The sequence below is a fragment of the Copadichromis virginalis genome, linkage group LG3 (assembly GCF_057382275.1).
Source record: "Copadichromis virginalis isolate Kocher_CV1m ecotype Utaka linkage group LG3, C_Virginalis_male_GT1.1, whole genome shotgun sequence".
NCBI lineage: Eukaryota > Metazoa > Chordata > Actinopteri > Cichliformes > Cichlidae > Copadichromis > Copadichromis virginalis.
Window position 1 is genome coordinate 19948641 of NC_140620.1, and position 15611 is coordinate 19964251.

At 40.1% G+C, this 15611-nt stretch overlaps 2 protein-coding genes across 2 annotated transcripts in view; one reads left to right on the forward strand and one right to left on the reverse strand.

The window, feature by feature from the left end:
* Nucleotides 1-625: 625 nt before the first annotated feature.
* The window catches only part of LOC146713278 (ICOS ligand-like), a 166570-nt gene continuing 151584 nt past the window's right edge, over nt 626-15611 (reverse strand). Inside the window, exon 3 of the mRNA XM_085446836.1 lies at nt 626-1906. Coding sequence (XP_085302962.1) covers nt 1785-1906 — 122 coding nt within the window. The 3' untranslated portion in view covers nt 626-1784. The remainder of the gene's footprint in view (nt 1907-15611) is intronic.
* LOC146713279 (uncharacterized) lies at nt 10906-14678 on the forward strand. Its single transcript, XM_085447153.1, has 6 exons — nt 10906-10980; nt 11060-11305; nt 11392-11598; nt 11700-11768; nt 13074-13163; nt 13642-14678. Exons 1-5 carry the CDS (start codon nt 10959-10961, stop codon nt 13136-13138), a joined length of 609 nt encoding a protein of 202 aa, XP_085303279.1. The 5' UTR covers nt 10906-10958; the 3' UTR covers nt 13139-13163; nt 13642-14678.

A 15611-nucleotide genomic window follows, 5' to 3' on the forward strand; every position in this document is an offset into this window, starting at 1 on the left:
GTTTTGACCTACAGCTAAATGATACTTTAGATCAGGAGCTCAGACACATACAGTCACACAGAGGGAGATGTTGTCTGTGTGGCGACACCTTCCTGCGCCTTATACCCGCCTCCTGCAGGTATAAATATCAGGGACTGTCAGACTGGTTGCGGTGGTGAACAAAGTAACCATTACAGCAGATATACCTTAACCCAGATGCCACAGAGCGAGAGTCAGGATACAGTCTAGACAGGTCACCAGCTTGACACAGGGCTGATGCAGAGAAACAGACAACCACACACTCATATTCAAACCACACTAACAACAACTGAGAGCCTAGACAGGAAGAACACGCAATCTCCATCCAGAAAGGCCCAGGAGAGGTTTCTTCCCCCCAATGTTAAGAAAAAGCTATTTTGAATTTAAAAGGGATGTAATTCCCCCTCTTTACACTGAGCCAAATTATAATAAAAAAATTTTTGCACTGTGTGCAGTTTATGACAGGGATTTAGTCATTAACTGCGGACAGAGCCGGCAGTCCAGTCTGTGCTAGAGCTGATTTGTCACCCTGCCACACAGATGCTGGATGAGTCACAGGGTGATGAGTTAAAGTCCGCCTGAAAGAAAAAGACTGGCAAACAACAGAAATACTTCAGGACTTTATTCTGTGTGAAAACGGACATGAAGCCTGATTGTATACTTGATTTTTATAGCAGAGATAAATAGAAGTGTCACAATGAAATGACTGCTTGACATTCAAAAAAATACACAAAATGTTTTAAAATATAAACAAATGGTAAATACACAAAGATCCTCTTAAGAAAAAACAAAGCTGAAAACCAGAAACGCTGTGATGACGAGTGTTTCAGATGAGTAGTGCACCATAAATAAAGATTATAAGGAGAATGACTAAAGCCCTTCCACCCTTATTTATTATATTATGTTTGGATATTGGGTTTTTTTTTTTTTTTGCACCATTGTGGTCTTGCTATGAAGTTTAAAAGTGGGATTAATAGTTTAGCAAGTTGTGTCAATCTTACAGTCACAGTTTAAAGTATCAGGAAAGCAGCTCTTATTTCATTTTACTCAACATGGTAACATTTGCTGAAGGCCAACATAGATTCATGTGGGAATACGTTTCACACGTGCAAGCATAAATCGAGCCCAGCTCGAAGGTTACAGCATCACTAACATGAAAACTGAGCATCACATTTTGACATGAGTGCGCATGTATATGTGCATGTATGTATAAATGTTTTTACATTTGATTCTGGTCTCTGCTGAACAACCTCCAAGAATGACCGTTGAATCAGTCAAATTAATTTCACTTCACACTTGATCTACTGACAAACTAAAGCAATTTCCTGATAAAGTGCTGAGTTCAAGTGTGAGACACTAATCTGCAGCCATAACATTAGTAATAAACAGAAGCACCCTGTTTTTGTTAAAATTGGAACTTATGAACAACGGCAAGTCTAATTTTACTGTGTAAGCTGGATGCAGCAAAATTAGACAATAACTGTTGAATCAGCAGAATACTCCGTTTTCTTTTAGATTTTCTTTACTCTGCTTTCCTCACAAAGACTTTCCATCATCTCCATACCCAGAGATAAGACAGAATAACATTTTATGGTGACACTTCATAATTAATTTCTTTGTGAAGTCCCTGGTGTCTGTCCCCCTGTTCACTGACATCACTTGGAAGTCGAGACAGCAGCAGGAGACTCAAAGTTTAGCTGTTCAGAGGTCTGAGATATTTGGATGTGCTGCAGATCATCAGTAAGTTAGTGTGAAGCCTGACTCTTTTATCCTTTATACTTTCTGTAGATCACAAAGCCAACAACAGCAGCAACAATGAGGACACAGGAAACTAACAGACCAACTTTCAGTCCAACAGATCCATCCTCTGTGTCTCCTCCTGTCTGACCTGCAGGTGAGAAACAGGTGTGAGGTGTCAGCTGTCAGGTAGGTGATGAGTGAAGAACAGAACAGAATCCATTTCCTCTTCAAACTGCTGTCAGACATTATCTACTGCACTCTGATCACATCACTCAGACCAGCTGCTTTCTACAAAGTCTCATCAACAACATCTTTAGAAACAAACATCAACAACCAGGAAGCAGCTTCACCTCTGATCACACACACACTCAACTCTACTCACTCACCTGGAGGATCAACAACATGAAGGTAGATGATGCTGATGGGGGGAGTCTTCAGATTAGCTCTCTTCCTGCGTTTTTTTTTTGTTTGCCTTCACACGACACTCGTATGTTCCAGTGTCATTAATCGTCACATTGTACAGAATCAAAGACACGTCTCCATCCTTCATCTGTCTGTCCTGCAGATCCACCCGGTCCTTAAAAGATGGATGCTGGTGCACTAAAGTTTTCCTCTCATCCCGATACAAAAAAAACATATTCGTCTCCCAGGTCAGCTCTGCTCCACTCCACAGTCTGGATGTTGTTTGGAGCTCGACATGTCAGCGTGACGTTCTGTCCAGACTCAGCTGTGACGTTTTTCTGGTCTGAAAGAGAAACTATACAGAGCAGAGAGGTTAAAGTACAAATGTTCACTTCTACAGCAGACACCAGAACTCTTCTGCTGAGAATTTCCCTTTAACTTCAAAGGTGAATTCCAGAAAGGTTTACTAGTTTAACTGGTGAATTTTGTTTTCCATAGCCCTTAAAATTTTCTTTTATGCTGAGGAAGAGTGTGAAGAGTTTCTTAAGGCAGAGAAGCTCATTTAAATTTCAGATCTTAGAGTCTCACAAAAGTTATTCATAGACAGATTACCGTTATTTTCCCGTAGGAACGCTGCGTTACTGCGTTACTAAAACCGTGATATTTTTTTGCGAGAGGGTCTCATGACAGTGACGTAAGCGAGTGCGACGTTCGTGACAACAGCTGTGTGCAGATCAACAATGGATCACATATCGAATGCGGAGAGAGTATGAGCGTGCAGCGTTTAAAGCGTAGAAGTACTGACCTTACTTTGAGTTTGATTCCATAAAAAGTGACAAAAACATTAGTGTCCGTTGTGCGTGGGAAGAAAACTTCTTTTTACAGCGAAAAAAAACCCCTAAACTTCCAAGCAAGCACCGAGTGCGCTATGACATAATGGGAAATTCACAGAGAAACTCGCGGATTCTTCAACTGACCGCGGCACACCTGCACCAGAGCACACCTCCGCCTACGCCACTCCTGCTATACAAGTGAAAATAGAGCAACAGGACCGCTAGTTTTTGATTTTATTTATTTTCTACTGTGTTTTACTTGCATCTATTTGAAAGACTGAGTGTAAATTTTATGTGCTGGAATGTGCAGAAAATAGGTTTAAATGTTAAACTAATTTCTTCCAGTCAGAGAATGTTGCATATAATTAAATTTTTGCTTGATGCATAAAGTTAAAAGACTAAAACTAATAAAATGAATGTTAAAAAGAAACTTTTCCATTTGATTACATTTTATATGATGGATTAGGCAGAAAGTAGAAGAGTAGAAGATCTATCGCTTTATCACCTATTCAGGTTGTAAATCATGTTTTTAAAAAGTAACTAAGAAACTAATTACTTTTGAAAATAAGTAATTGTAAAGTAAAGTGAAGTGACGTTGTCAGAGGCTACAATGCACGTGTACCATCATGAATTTAAAACAGAAAAGTGGGAATCATGTGTGGCTGCCATTCACATGTGTTACTGATCATGTGACTCTGAGGGTTTACAGATTTACACTCCTGTGACATAATATCACAGCACAAGAAATGTATATTTTTTGAGCATTATTTATCAAGGCGTTGACATGAACATGACAATTTATATCAACTATGCACTGAACTTTATTTCAGTGATTTGCCACACCTTAGATTAATTAACAAATTAGTCAACAATTTGTCTTCTGAGAGCTAAATTATCTATGATGGCTTACCCAAAAGACCCAGCAACTTAGCCCTCACATTTCGAGTGTATGGGAATACATGCCACACTGAAAGCTAAATATCAGATATTAACCATGTACAGTCATAAATCCATCTGAGAGCAAGACACAGCTTTACTGAATTTAATTTAAAACTATAAACGCAGACAAACCCTAAACAACCTAAAGTTAAAAACCCTGGTTCCAAGACCTGGAGATCATGACGACCACATTCAGCTGCTGCTTGTTTGTGTGTCTGTCTGTATTCACCCAAAAAGCTGCCCTGTGGGGCAGAAATTAGATGATTAATTTTGCTGCTGATGACTGTCCCATTTCTTCATCTTATTCACCGTGAGAAACTCTTACGTTGCATAGTTTAAAAATAGTTTTTAAAAATCATTTGTTTCAGAGCATTTGGCTAAAGCTCAGCCAAGTATGGCCCCGTAGACTGCACTAACATTATTAAAGGCATATCTTTGTTCTAGACTTTGAGCATAATACTCCTCCTTTCTCTCTCTTCTCCCTTTTAGTTCTGCTGAGCTCCCTATGAAGTCCATACTCAACACTATGAATCAACCTCAGCTCATATGTCTACTTCATTTGTGATGAAATAACAGGGAACCAGACCTCACCTGCCCATAAAACTACATGTACAGACAGTCCCCCATCTGAAAATGAGGGACCAACTAAGGGTTAAAAATCCACATCCCAAATTCCCCCTCAATATTTGATACTTTGGTAGAGACCACAGCTCACCTTGAGAGGCACAAACCAGCAGGCGCACAGAGAGCAGAGTCCAGCCAAGAAACACAACCATTCTCACCCTCCGATAAATGAAATGATGAATGAAAACTAAAGTGCTGAGAAAGCTAAAAATTCTGACTGTGAGGAGTGGGAGGAGTTAAGTGGGAACAATGCAGTGGGCGTGGGTGAAAGGCTGTGTTGAGTCAATAAATGAATAGACTAATAAAACACTGATGGCAGAACTACACTGCTTACAGTATTTTGTTATGTCATTTTAAAACATTTTAATTATGCTCATATATAATTTTACAGTCGTTTTAATACATGACTGTTCAGTGGCGTGTTGCTAGGAGACAATCCTGGTCCTGCTCTGTTGAATCCATGTAAGAAAACAGAAATCCAGGCACTGAGAGCGAAATGACTTGTGCCAGTGTGAAAGCTGATGCCGTTGGTCATCAGGTCTCAGTGTGGCAGCTCTGCCTGTGTGTTTCTTACAGTGAGGAAAATCATGCCAATAAAACTACACCAGTGCTCTGAGAGCCATTACACAGCATTTTTTTCTGATAATAAAATGAAGCCTTTATTTATTTATTTTTCCATTTAAGAATTAACTCTCACTATTAGGGAGGGCCAGCTCTGCAGCAGTGTATTCATTCAGTGTGGCTGTAGCTCAGGTGGCAGAGCGGGTCAGCCACTAATCAGAAGGTCGGTGGTTCGATCCCAGGCTGCACCCTGGCTGCATGCCAGATATCCTTGGGCAAGATACTAACCCCATGTTTACCTACTGGTGGTGGTCAGAGGGCCCAGTGGCGCCAGTGTCTGGCAGCCGCGGCTACAATGTAGCCAGTGGGTGAATGACTGAATGTAGTGTGAAGGGGTCCTTAGGGACTAGAAAAGCGCTATGCAATTGCAGGCCATTTTCGGTTAAGGTTTCCTTCCCCTCTGTCTTTCTCATTGCATTTCCTGTTCCCTGCATGCAATTTAGAATAACATTAACCTAAACCACAGACTGAGCAAAGGGTCATATTCACTAGAGATTACCTGGAACTTCCATCCACATAAGTGCTTTTACAATTGTCACGGTTCTGGGTGATTTTGACCAAGCATTTTCAGTTTCTTATGTTTTGGCTTGTTTTTGCATTATGGATTATTTTCTGATTCTCTGGTGTTTTGTTGATCATTATTATTAATCTATGTTTCAGGTATTCTTGGTGAGAGATTAGTTCTTAGGTTGTGTCTGGTGTTTAGTAAAAGTTTAGTTCAGTGTCAAGTCTGCGTCTCTGTTTCTTGTCTCCTGTTTTATTGGGAAGGTCTCCCCCTTTGCTCCCCCTGTCTCGTTAACCCTGATGTCTCCCAGCTGTGTCTCCCTCCTGTTTCTCATTCCTGACTTCCTCAGTGTATTTAAGCCCCGTGTTTCTTTGTGTCAGGGTTGTGTTGTACCCTCAGATTTGCTTGTGTGTTTCTGTTCACTGTGCTCTTTGTCAGTTCATGTTTTGTTTCGTCACCAGCAATAAAGTTGAAGTATTAAGTTGCAATTCAGTCTCCGGGTCCTGCGTTTGGATCCTCATCTCCGCCTGCCCGCACACAGAGCCCTGACTGCAATAAACTACTGTACAGTACTTACAGTGCTTGTTTAATAGTACAGGCCTTTATACTCAGCTCCACTCAAAACCACTTCATGGCATTTCACCTCCTGTGCACATTTATAGTTTTTAGTTTTATAGAGGTCAGCACTCCATATTCCCAACACGTGTCTCTGTAGTTGTATGAATTCCCAGCCACAACTATAGCTTATCCTTATACCCAGTGATGGGTTTGTCTAGCATAAACCTATTTGCTGGAACGTTCAAGATATTTCTACTGCACAGCAACGCAAGAAACAAGTAGGCAAAGTTCTTGTGTCACTCGCGCACAAGGGAGAGAACTGGATGAGCGCCAATCCTTCGCTTGACCACAGTTATTTCGTCTGCTTCCTCGTAACACTTTATTGAGGTTACATGAATATGCATGAGTTCATTAACATATGATGTCTTACATATATATATATATATATATATATATATATATATATATATATATATATATATATATATATATATATATATACATGTGACCAAAGAGTACCAGTCTGTGCATAGTGTAGGTATGTGTGTGTGTGCGGGACTGATATACCGTATATCAGCAAAAGAAGTTCCGACCTCTCTCATGATCCTAGGAGGTGGGTGATCTATGCCAGAATACTCTGAAGAGGAGTGAACGCACTCCCCTCTTCACACTACACAGACTTGTTACAGACCCCCTAGGATGAGACATTCTTTCAATCTACAAATGATTATATACTTCTAAATGATTATACATTTCTAAATATATATAAATATATATTTCTAAGCATAAATGACAATCCAACAATATGAACCTGACACCCAGTTAACATTTGCCACGACTAACATTATCTGACAACAGTTTACGGAGTCCTGCTGTTGACAGTTCTCAGGACATAACATGTATGTATTCTGTACTAACAATAGACTGAGACGGCAACAAAAGAACATGAAGTAAATGCAGATGTATAAATACACAAATCAACAAATCTTTAAAAACTTGAGTTTGCAGGACACTTTGGAAGAGTAGCTTCTGCTCACATTCATGCAGAACCAACATCTCCCTCTACTGGACGTAAAAAGTACCTCAGGGAGGTTTTAAGTTAACCCATTCATCTTCAGAGAATCCAGAGACGTCCCAGTGCACAAAGGACCAGGCTGCAGACTGTGAATGCTGAAGGTGTTGAAGCCCTCAGGCAGCACTGCAATAAACACAGACTTACAGGTCACTGCAGGAACTCAGCAACACCTCTGAAAATGATCAGCAGCAGCTAACCCAGCTTATCACTACATGTACACTAGTTACTTTACTAAAAAAGGGAGATTAGTTTGGACTCCTCTTCCTGGTCATCTGTGCTACATGGGTGGGATCGTGTTGTGCTGTCTGGCTCTCACTCAGTCTTGACTGGAGTGTTTCTGGTCCGACACACTGGTTTCCATTGTGGCTTGGGCTTCACTCTAGGCTGCAGCCACTTGGGGTATCTGGGCTTGTATTGGTTCTCATTACCCTAAGTGTGTGATGGTTTTCAGGCTCTGATGATTGCCTGTTGCTGTTTCTGCCAAACACTTAACCCAGGGAGAGTGAAAAAAAAAAAAGGGGGGGGGGGGGGGATAACTATATATTAGAAGAATACAAAATGGTTTATGTCTCAACCTGAGGCTGGTGGCACATACGACAATTTGCAACCTTTTTCAACGACAAGAAATACTTGTCTGTGATTTCCCAAGGTTTGTACATTTGTTGTGGGATTAGGACACGCACTAGCATAAACATGTACTATCTCAAAGGAAATGAGCTTTTTATGGGTGGAACCAAATCAATTTCTCTCGTGTCTGTGTATTTGTGGGATCTATTGATTGATATAGAAGCAGGGACCGCCGAGCTCCCAAACATAAGTTAGTTTAGTGTTTTTCTCTCTCTCTGAAAAACAATAATTTAATGCCAGAGAAATCTGAACGTGATTTCGAACTCTTACTTGGTAGAAGGAAGGAGAAAGAGAGAGAAAACTAAGCATGGTGAAGTGCGAGCAAACAGTTGATTTAACATCCTGATACCACCATAGGTGTCAACAATCTGACCACAACGGCGAGCCCTAAAATAACCCAACAGGGACTATGACACATGCTTTTATATATGGAAACAGACATATATGAAGAGGAAGGACTGGGTCACTATATGTTGTCACTGTTGATGAGGAAACAGCAGATTACTAAGAGCAACAATGGAGGAAACATTTCTACTTTATCTCTGTGAGTAGATTCTCTCTGTTTACATTTCTGTACTTTAACCATCTGCTGTTGATGAGTTATTATGGAGAAGGCACGAAATTTACGTCAGACTGAATTCATCTTTAGAACATCTTGAGGACGAACATGATCAATATTGCGAGTGATCAATGGTCGTGACAATTTGGATATTAATGATCACTGAACTGACTTCACAGCCCAATGTTCGTCGGTGGTGCTAGTTTCAGTCATACCTTATAAGACTGGGAAAACCTGCAGTCAGCTGAGACTGAAGAAGTCACTTGGATGAACGACAAAAGGTTTCTCCCACTGAAAACGCTTCGTCCAGATGAACAGAATCAACTTTTTTAGATTTTTGAGATATACAGTAATAAATAAGCAATAAAATAAAAAGTAGGCTAAATGAGTGAAGAATGAGTTCTTGCCAGTGTTGATGTATATTACCTTGCTGCCCAACCATATTAGGCAAAATCTTGAGGTGATTGTCATTGTAAATTGGTGCTATATAAACAAAACTGAATCGACAACAAATGGCCAATCATATTGCTGTAACTCAGTATAATTGACCACCTATTGCATCCAAGTTGTGCAGAAGAACATTTCTGACAACCCAACGTGTGGAAAGTTAAAGCTGATGTGCCACAGCACCACATGCATTAGAGAACCTTTTGGATTTGGTGAAAGGAGAGCTTTGAATTGTGGACAAGTAGCTGACAAGTCTTCAGCAACTGTGTGATGATATCTTGTCAATATAGACTAAATTCTCTGAGGTGAATAAATTTACGCCATGAAGAAGGCAAAAGATGGTTGAAACCAGTACTAGCAAGAAATGTTATATAAAGTATTCATTTAGAATTGGAGATCATTTATGGAGACCAGTTTCATCCCTTCTGTTTCTTTATCTACATATGATAGTATTTGTGGATATACCCACCCTGCTGCCAGTCCCCTCTGAGACCTCCCCCAAACTGCAGCCTCAATTCACTTTCAAGCTGTCTGCCGCTACCTGCTAGAAATGCTGTCAAACCTGAAGTGAGGCTGTGGTCTCAGTGAGTGAATTGAGCAGTATGATGTCGCCAGTGCCTGCAGACAACTTGTTTGGTAATGCAGCAGCAGCAGTGTGGTGTCCTTTCCTCTGATGTTACGGTAAATGGGTTAGACCAGTCTCACCAATGAGGCAAGCTGTGGCTCAGACTGTCTGTTAAACAGCTGCCAGCTTAAATTAACAATCAATATTCTAATTCAAGATTATTAAGTCATTCTCAATACAAGTAAAGCATAAAAGTCACTTTCAGCTTTAGTGAATAAAACTAAAAGCCTTATTTCAGGAAGTAGAGCAGGTAGCACTATGAGTGTTAAACGCAAACGCAGTTGTTCTGCGTTTGCGTTTAACACTAAGATGATGCATTAATCTGTGTGGAGCATCTATTTTTTCAGTCTGTGATTAACAGGAAACTAGCAGCTGTGCGGTGATCTAGTTTCCTGTTTCTGATGAAAACACTTTAACTGCTCAGGTTTTATTTTTAGGACTGCAGAGTTTTCTTGCACAGTAGCAGCATAAAAAAGAAAAAAAATCAAGACATTACTTTGTAGTTCTTGGAGGTGTCTGCCCTATAAAATGCTATCCCAGATTCAATACTTTATAACCCAGATGCAACATACCCCTCTGTATTTGTTTATGGTACGCCCTCTTTACCCTGCACATTAAAAAAAAACACACCTATATACGAATGGCATGGATCTCTGCATCTTGATCTCATTGCAGGTCCATCCAAACTTCTCGCTGTACTTTTGGAGGTCTCTTTACTGTGTAGTCCTGTTTCTCCTCACTTCTCTGGTGATGTTGTTGCCTTGATTCTACAGTGCATCGTATCCATCTCTATCTTCTTTTTCTTCCATCTAGCGTCTCCTCTTAATATGTGGTTGCCACATAATAAAAGGAGACACCAGAGTTTAATGTTCCTTGGTTACCTTTAGAAAACTAAATTGTTTTCCTCTCGGTGATTCAGTGAACTGTTTTATTTCTCTTCAGTTCTGATCTTAGTGCTGAGCTGCGCAGCAAATCAAGGTCAGTAACCTTTTTTCATTTATTTATTCCAATTATGTTAAATGATCGAGTCTGTTACTCCTTCTTTCAGTGGGGGTCACTAATGTAAAACTACTGAAAGTAGAAATAATTTTGTGGCATTATTTTTAAAAAAGATCAACATAATTTTTATTTTAACCCTCACAGCTCGTCTGACTGTGAGTCCCAGCAGCTCTCAGTTCTTTGAAGGAGACTTTGTGTCTCTGAGCTGTGAGGAGGACGACAGCTCTGCTGGATGGACTCTGAGGAGAAACACAAGCAAGGAAAACAGGACTCAGTGTGGGGTCGACTGGGGAAAAAAGAATAGTTCTTCCTGTAAAATCACTGATGTCTTTAAATGGGACAGTGGAGTTTACTGGTGTGAGTCCAATCAGAGTACCATCAGTAACATGGTTAAGCTGACAGTCACTGGTAAGCTGAGTGTGTGGAGTTAGTGTTGATGAAGCTGTGTGTAAATGGATGAAATGCTGTAGTTTGTCTCTGTGTTGAGGTGGATCAGTGATCCTGCAGAGTCCTGTCCTCCCTGTGATGGAGGGAGATGACGTCACTCTGCTCTGTAAAACAAAGACCACTCCCTCCAACCTCCCAGCTGCTTTCTATAAAGATGGCTCCCTCATCAGGAAGCAGCCTACAGGTCACATGACCATCCAGCATGTTTCCAGGTCTGATGAAGGCCTCTACAAGTGTGACATCAGCGGTCATGGAGAGTCTCCATCCAGCTGGATCACTGTCACAGGTGACACACTCACCTGTCTGTGTTTCTGCAGGTTTCAACATTCACAATGTGACGACAACTTAATGACTGTGTTTGCTTTATTTTAGAGAGAAACACCACCACATCTCCACCTACATCCACACCTCCTGGTTGCACCTCTTGTGATACATCACTCTCCCCGCCTGTTGTCTCTGTGTTGTCATTCTTTTTAACAGTCTGTGTTGCAGCTCTACTCATTTCAATAATTCTGTTGATAAAACTTTGTGATGTTAGAAAACCTGAAGGTGACACTCGGACCTCTGGATTTGACTCAGGTTTGGTTTTTTCAGAACTATGTACAAGTATATCAATGACTTTAAACGTGTCATCAAAACTTGCACAGCGTCATACTGCTGTTCCTTTTGGTTTGCTTCAGCTAATCAAGTGGAAGCTATAGAAGACAATCCAATCAGTGACGTCTTATGTGACATCGGACAGAGCAGAGGTGGTGTTCATGTTCTTTGTTTCTACTAATGAACAAATAAATGAATAAAAAATGATTATCTGCTCTTCTTCCCTTTTCTGGGAGGCAGTGGGGAGGTAGAGCGTACAGACCGATCCAGCGGGGAGGTGTGGGAAGCCAGATCAGGCGCCCCCCTTCTGGCTCTCCTCTCTGCTCTCTCCTATCTTGTCCCTTTTGTCTTGCTTCTCTCTATCACCTTTTCTATCCCTTTAAAGAAGTGAAGCTCCATAAATGCTAAAGAGTTAAGCATTATTTCTCAGTTGCAGTGAATAGATGAACTGTAGGAAACTAAACAGAAGAAAGAAGAAGAGAAATAACAATTTAACATAAACCACAGACACTCCAGGGCCTGATCAACCCTGGCAGGGCCTCCTTGATGAGGGTGTCTAGTGATAATGGCCGAAACACCCGATGAATCCAAGGTCCAGTACTGGCGATGTGTCCCAAATCTTAATATGATAATCTAGATCAGAAATCTAATCCCCCTAAAAATGGCAGATTAGCCTTAAAGACGGAAAGTTGAGGCACACAACGATGTCTCTGGGCTGCCTTTCCTCATAACAGCCATCCCTCAAGATTCTCGCCATTTAAAGCAATGCATTATCAGGGACTACAACATCTAGTCCTTTTACTGAATCGAATAAATAAATCACTCAAATAAACAAATAGCTCATCCTTCAGCTACCTTTTGGCCGCCAATTGACCTTTGACCTTTCTGTTTACATCATTCTCCTTGTGTCTGTGTGGGTTCTCTCTGGGCGCTCCAGCTTAGTCCCACTGCCTAAGACAAACGAGTGAAGTTATTTGGTGATTCTCGAGTGACTGTGATTGAGTGTGGATAGTTTGTCTTGCTACAGTCTGTTTTGTATCGCATCTTTCACACTAAGCCTGGGACAGTCTCCAGACCCCACTTGAGCATAAAGTGCTAAGTATTTTTTTAAACAGGTCGAAAGTAGTTGTTGTGTGTTTGTTGATGAACCATAACAGGGAGCATCTATTGTTTTTAGCCTATGATTAACAGGAAACTAACAGCTCTGTGGATTCCAGTTTCTGATGAAAACACTCCAGTGCTTTTTTATTAATAGACATGAGCCTCCAGAATTTAGTCCATCGTCCTCAGCCTCTCCAGCTTTTTATATACAGATGTAAATTGACTGATACTAAAAAGAGCACATAGATATAGATAAAGGACATGAATGATTTTTGTATCTTATTCAAATCAGCCGCAGAGGTAGCTTTCAGGCTGTATAACTTGCATTGATGTCCTCTGTGTGTTTTGTTCCGCAGGGATAAATCGGTATGCACTCTACTCAACAGTGAGGAAAAAAACACCACTTATTCACAAATCGTGAAAGAGAAACAAATCAAAGTCAACAGGTGCGGCTTCTCTCCTTTGTCTCTGTCATTGTTCCGAATCAGAACAAGATCCCAGCACGTTGATATTTTAGTCAGTATCAAAAGGACACTGATCAATGGCCATGAGTGCCATTCACAGAGAGTTGGGGAATGGCTGCAATCACAGCATTGTAAGATGGTGACAGATGTACCCTTAGGCCCTTTTCACATAAATGGTCTCCATGACTTTCTGCTCAAACCAGCTTTCATGTGTACATCCTCATCATTGAAAGAGTGTCCACTGGCCTGTAGCCATATATAGACTGTGACGTTTTGGCATTTGTGCCGGGGCGCTCGATTCTTGGGGCAGACCGGTTTTTGGCGCAGCATATTTTGGGGTTTTGCGTCAGTATTGAAAAAGCTGAGATGCACTTTCTTTAATTAGTGGAGCAGGAAAAAGAAAACACCAAGAACTGTGTTTAGACCTGTTAAATTGACATAATGATGTTTGACTTTCCAGAGTTTCCATCAGAGCAGTAGTAGTCCACCAGTCCAACCACTGCAGTCCAGCTGAGGGTCTCGAATCCATCCACCCAACACCCCAGATAACAATTACTTGTATAACCGATTAGTAGATATCTTCTGTTCTTTACATGGAGTTACAGTCACACAACTTTTGTGAGACAAGAAAATCAATTCAACAGCGAAAAAGATTTTTTATTAAAAAAAAAAACCTTTAAAAATGTAAATGCTAAAGACTAAAACAAAAAGCAATAATAATAATTGTTTTTATCACCACAGCAATTATCTGGTTTCTCTGCAGGATCGGTTAGCTTTGGTCTCATTTTGTTCTTATTTGTGTGGTTCTGTGGTTTTTGCAAAGATTTCTGATCAAAAATTTGAGGCGTTGTGGCAAACCCGTGCGCACTTCTCTTCACTTTAACCAGACTGTAAACAGCATGAAAATCATTCAGAAGGTCGACAGTGCACAGAATATATTTAGAACAAACTGTACGTGTCTATTTGTACATTTTGATTCAAGGAAATTGAATTTATGAGACTTCAGTTGTTATTCAAACTAAGCATGCCTCCATAGTATTATATATTTCGAATTATGCAGCTGCACACATTCATCTTAGCGTGTTTTTCAGTGTTTGTGGACACAGGGTATAGATTTTCTTTTAAACTTCTATGGCTGATTGCTTTGCTACTACATTGTTCTTCAGTTTATTGCTATTATGTTAGTTTTATCAAAGAAAAAGAAGTAAATATTACATATATTGTGAGGATAAATGTTCAAACAGGTCATGTTTTTGATGCAGTTGTAAGTGCCGTGTTTGATTGTGATATTTGCCTGTAAGTTGCACAATTGTGAGTCATTATGTTGCTGTGTATAATTAAATGAAAATGAAAAAACAAATGTAATGCTTATTATTAACAAAATTCATGTGAAGCAGCAAAGTTAATAAATTCATATATAAAGTGTTTTTTTCACTGACTTAATTTCATGGATACAAATACAAAACAAATTCATTGTTCAGGGTAAAGTACTACTTTAATAGATATAAATCAGGTTTTTATCATATATATTAGTTCTTTAGACAAATTTTAAACTGCATTTTTGTACATAGTTTCCATAAAGACAATGATGAATCTGTGCCTGTCATAAAAACTGACAACAAATGGATCAGAGCCACATCTGTATGTTTTAAAGAACAATCTAGTGAAAGCTAGCTTGCTGTGACAGTTGACTCTTTAGCTGCATCGTAACAAATGCAATGTACTGCAGGCTCACAGGTAAACAGTACTTTCAAAGTCTTAAAACTGTAAATCTTATGTGGATTTAGAATTGATAAGTTGACTGTGTTGTGCCCCCTGGTCTGACAGGTGGCTGGGAGGTGTGCAATCCTAGATCCTGCAGCTGTGTATTAAAATAAAGAGGCACAGATCATGAGCTTGTTTACAGTTTCAACTGCAGGATTTATTCTGCAGATTTCCCTCCGAAGAGGGTTTACGTTCCTCCTGAGCATTAGGCGCCATCTAGTGGTATCTTTAAGTAATGCCATAGAACATGTAAAGTGTAGTGGATAACCGTGATTCAGCAAATATAATAAGACATAATAAGCACAAAAAAATATAACGGGGGTGTCCATTTTTTTTTTACCTTGTTTGAAGACATGAACTGAACTTAAATCCCCATAAGTTATGAATGCTCTTCTATTCTATTCAATTCAATTCAATTGTATTTATATAGCGCCAAATCACAACAACAGTTGCCTCAAGGCGCTTTACATTGTACAGTATATCCTATAATAATACATATGGTGAAAAACCCAACAATCATATGACCCCTTATGAGCAGCACTTTGGCAACAGTGGGAAGGAAAAACTCCCTTTTAACAGGAAGAAACCTCCAGCAGAACCAGGCTCAGGGACGGGCGTCCGTCTGCTGCGACCTCCTGCTTCTTATCCCTTAACTTTTTAACTATT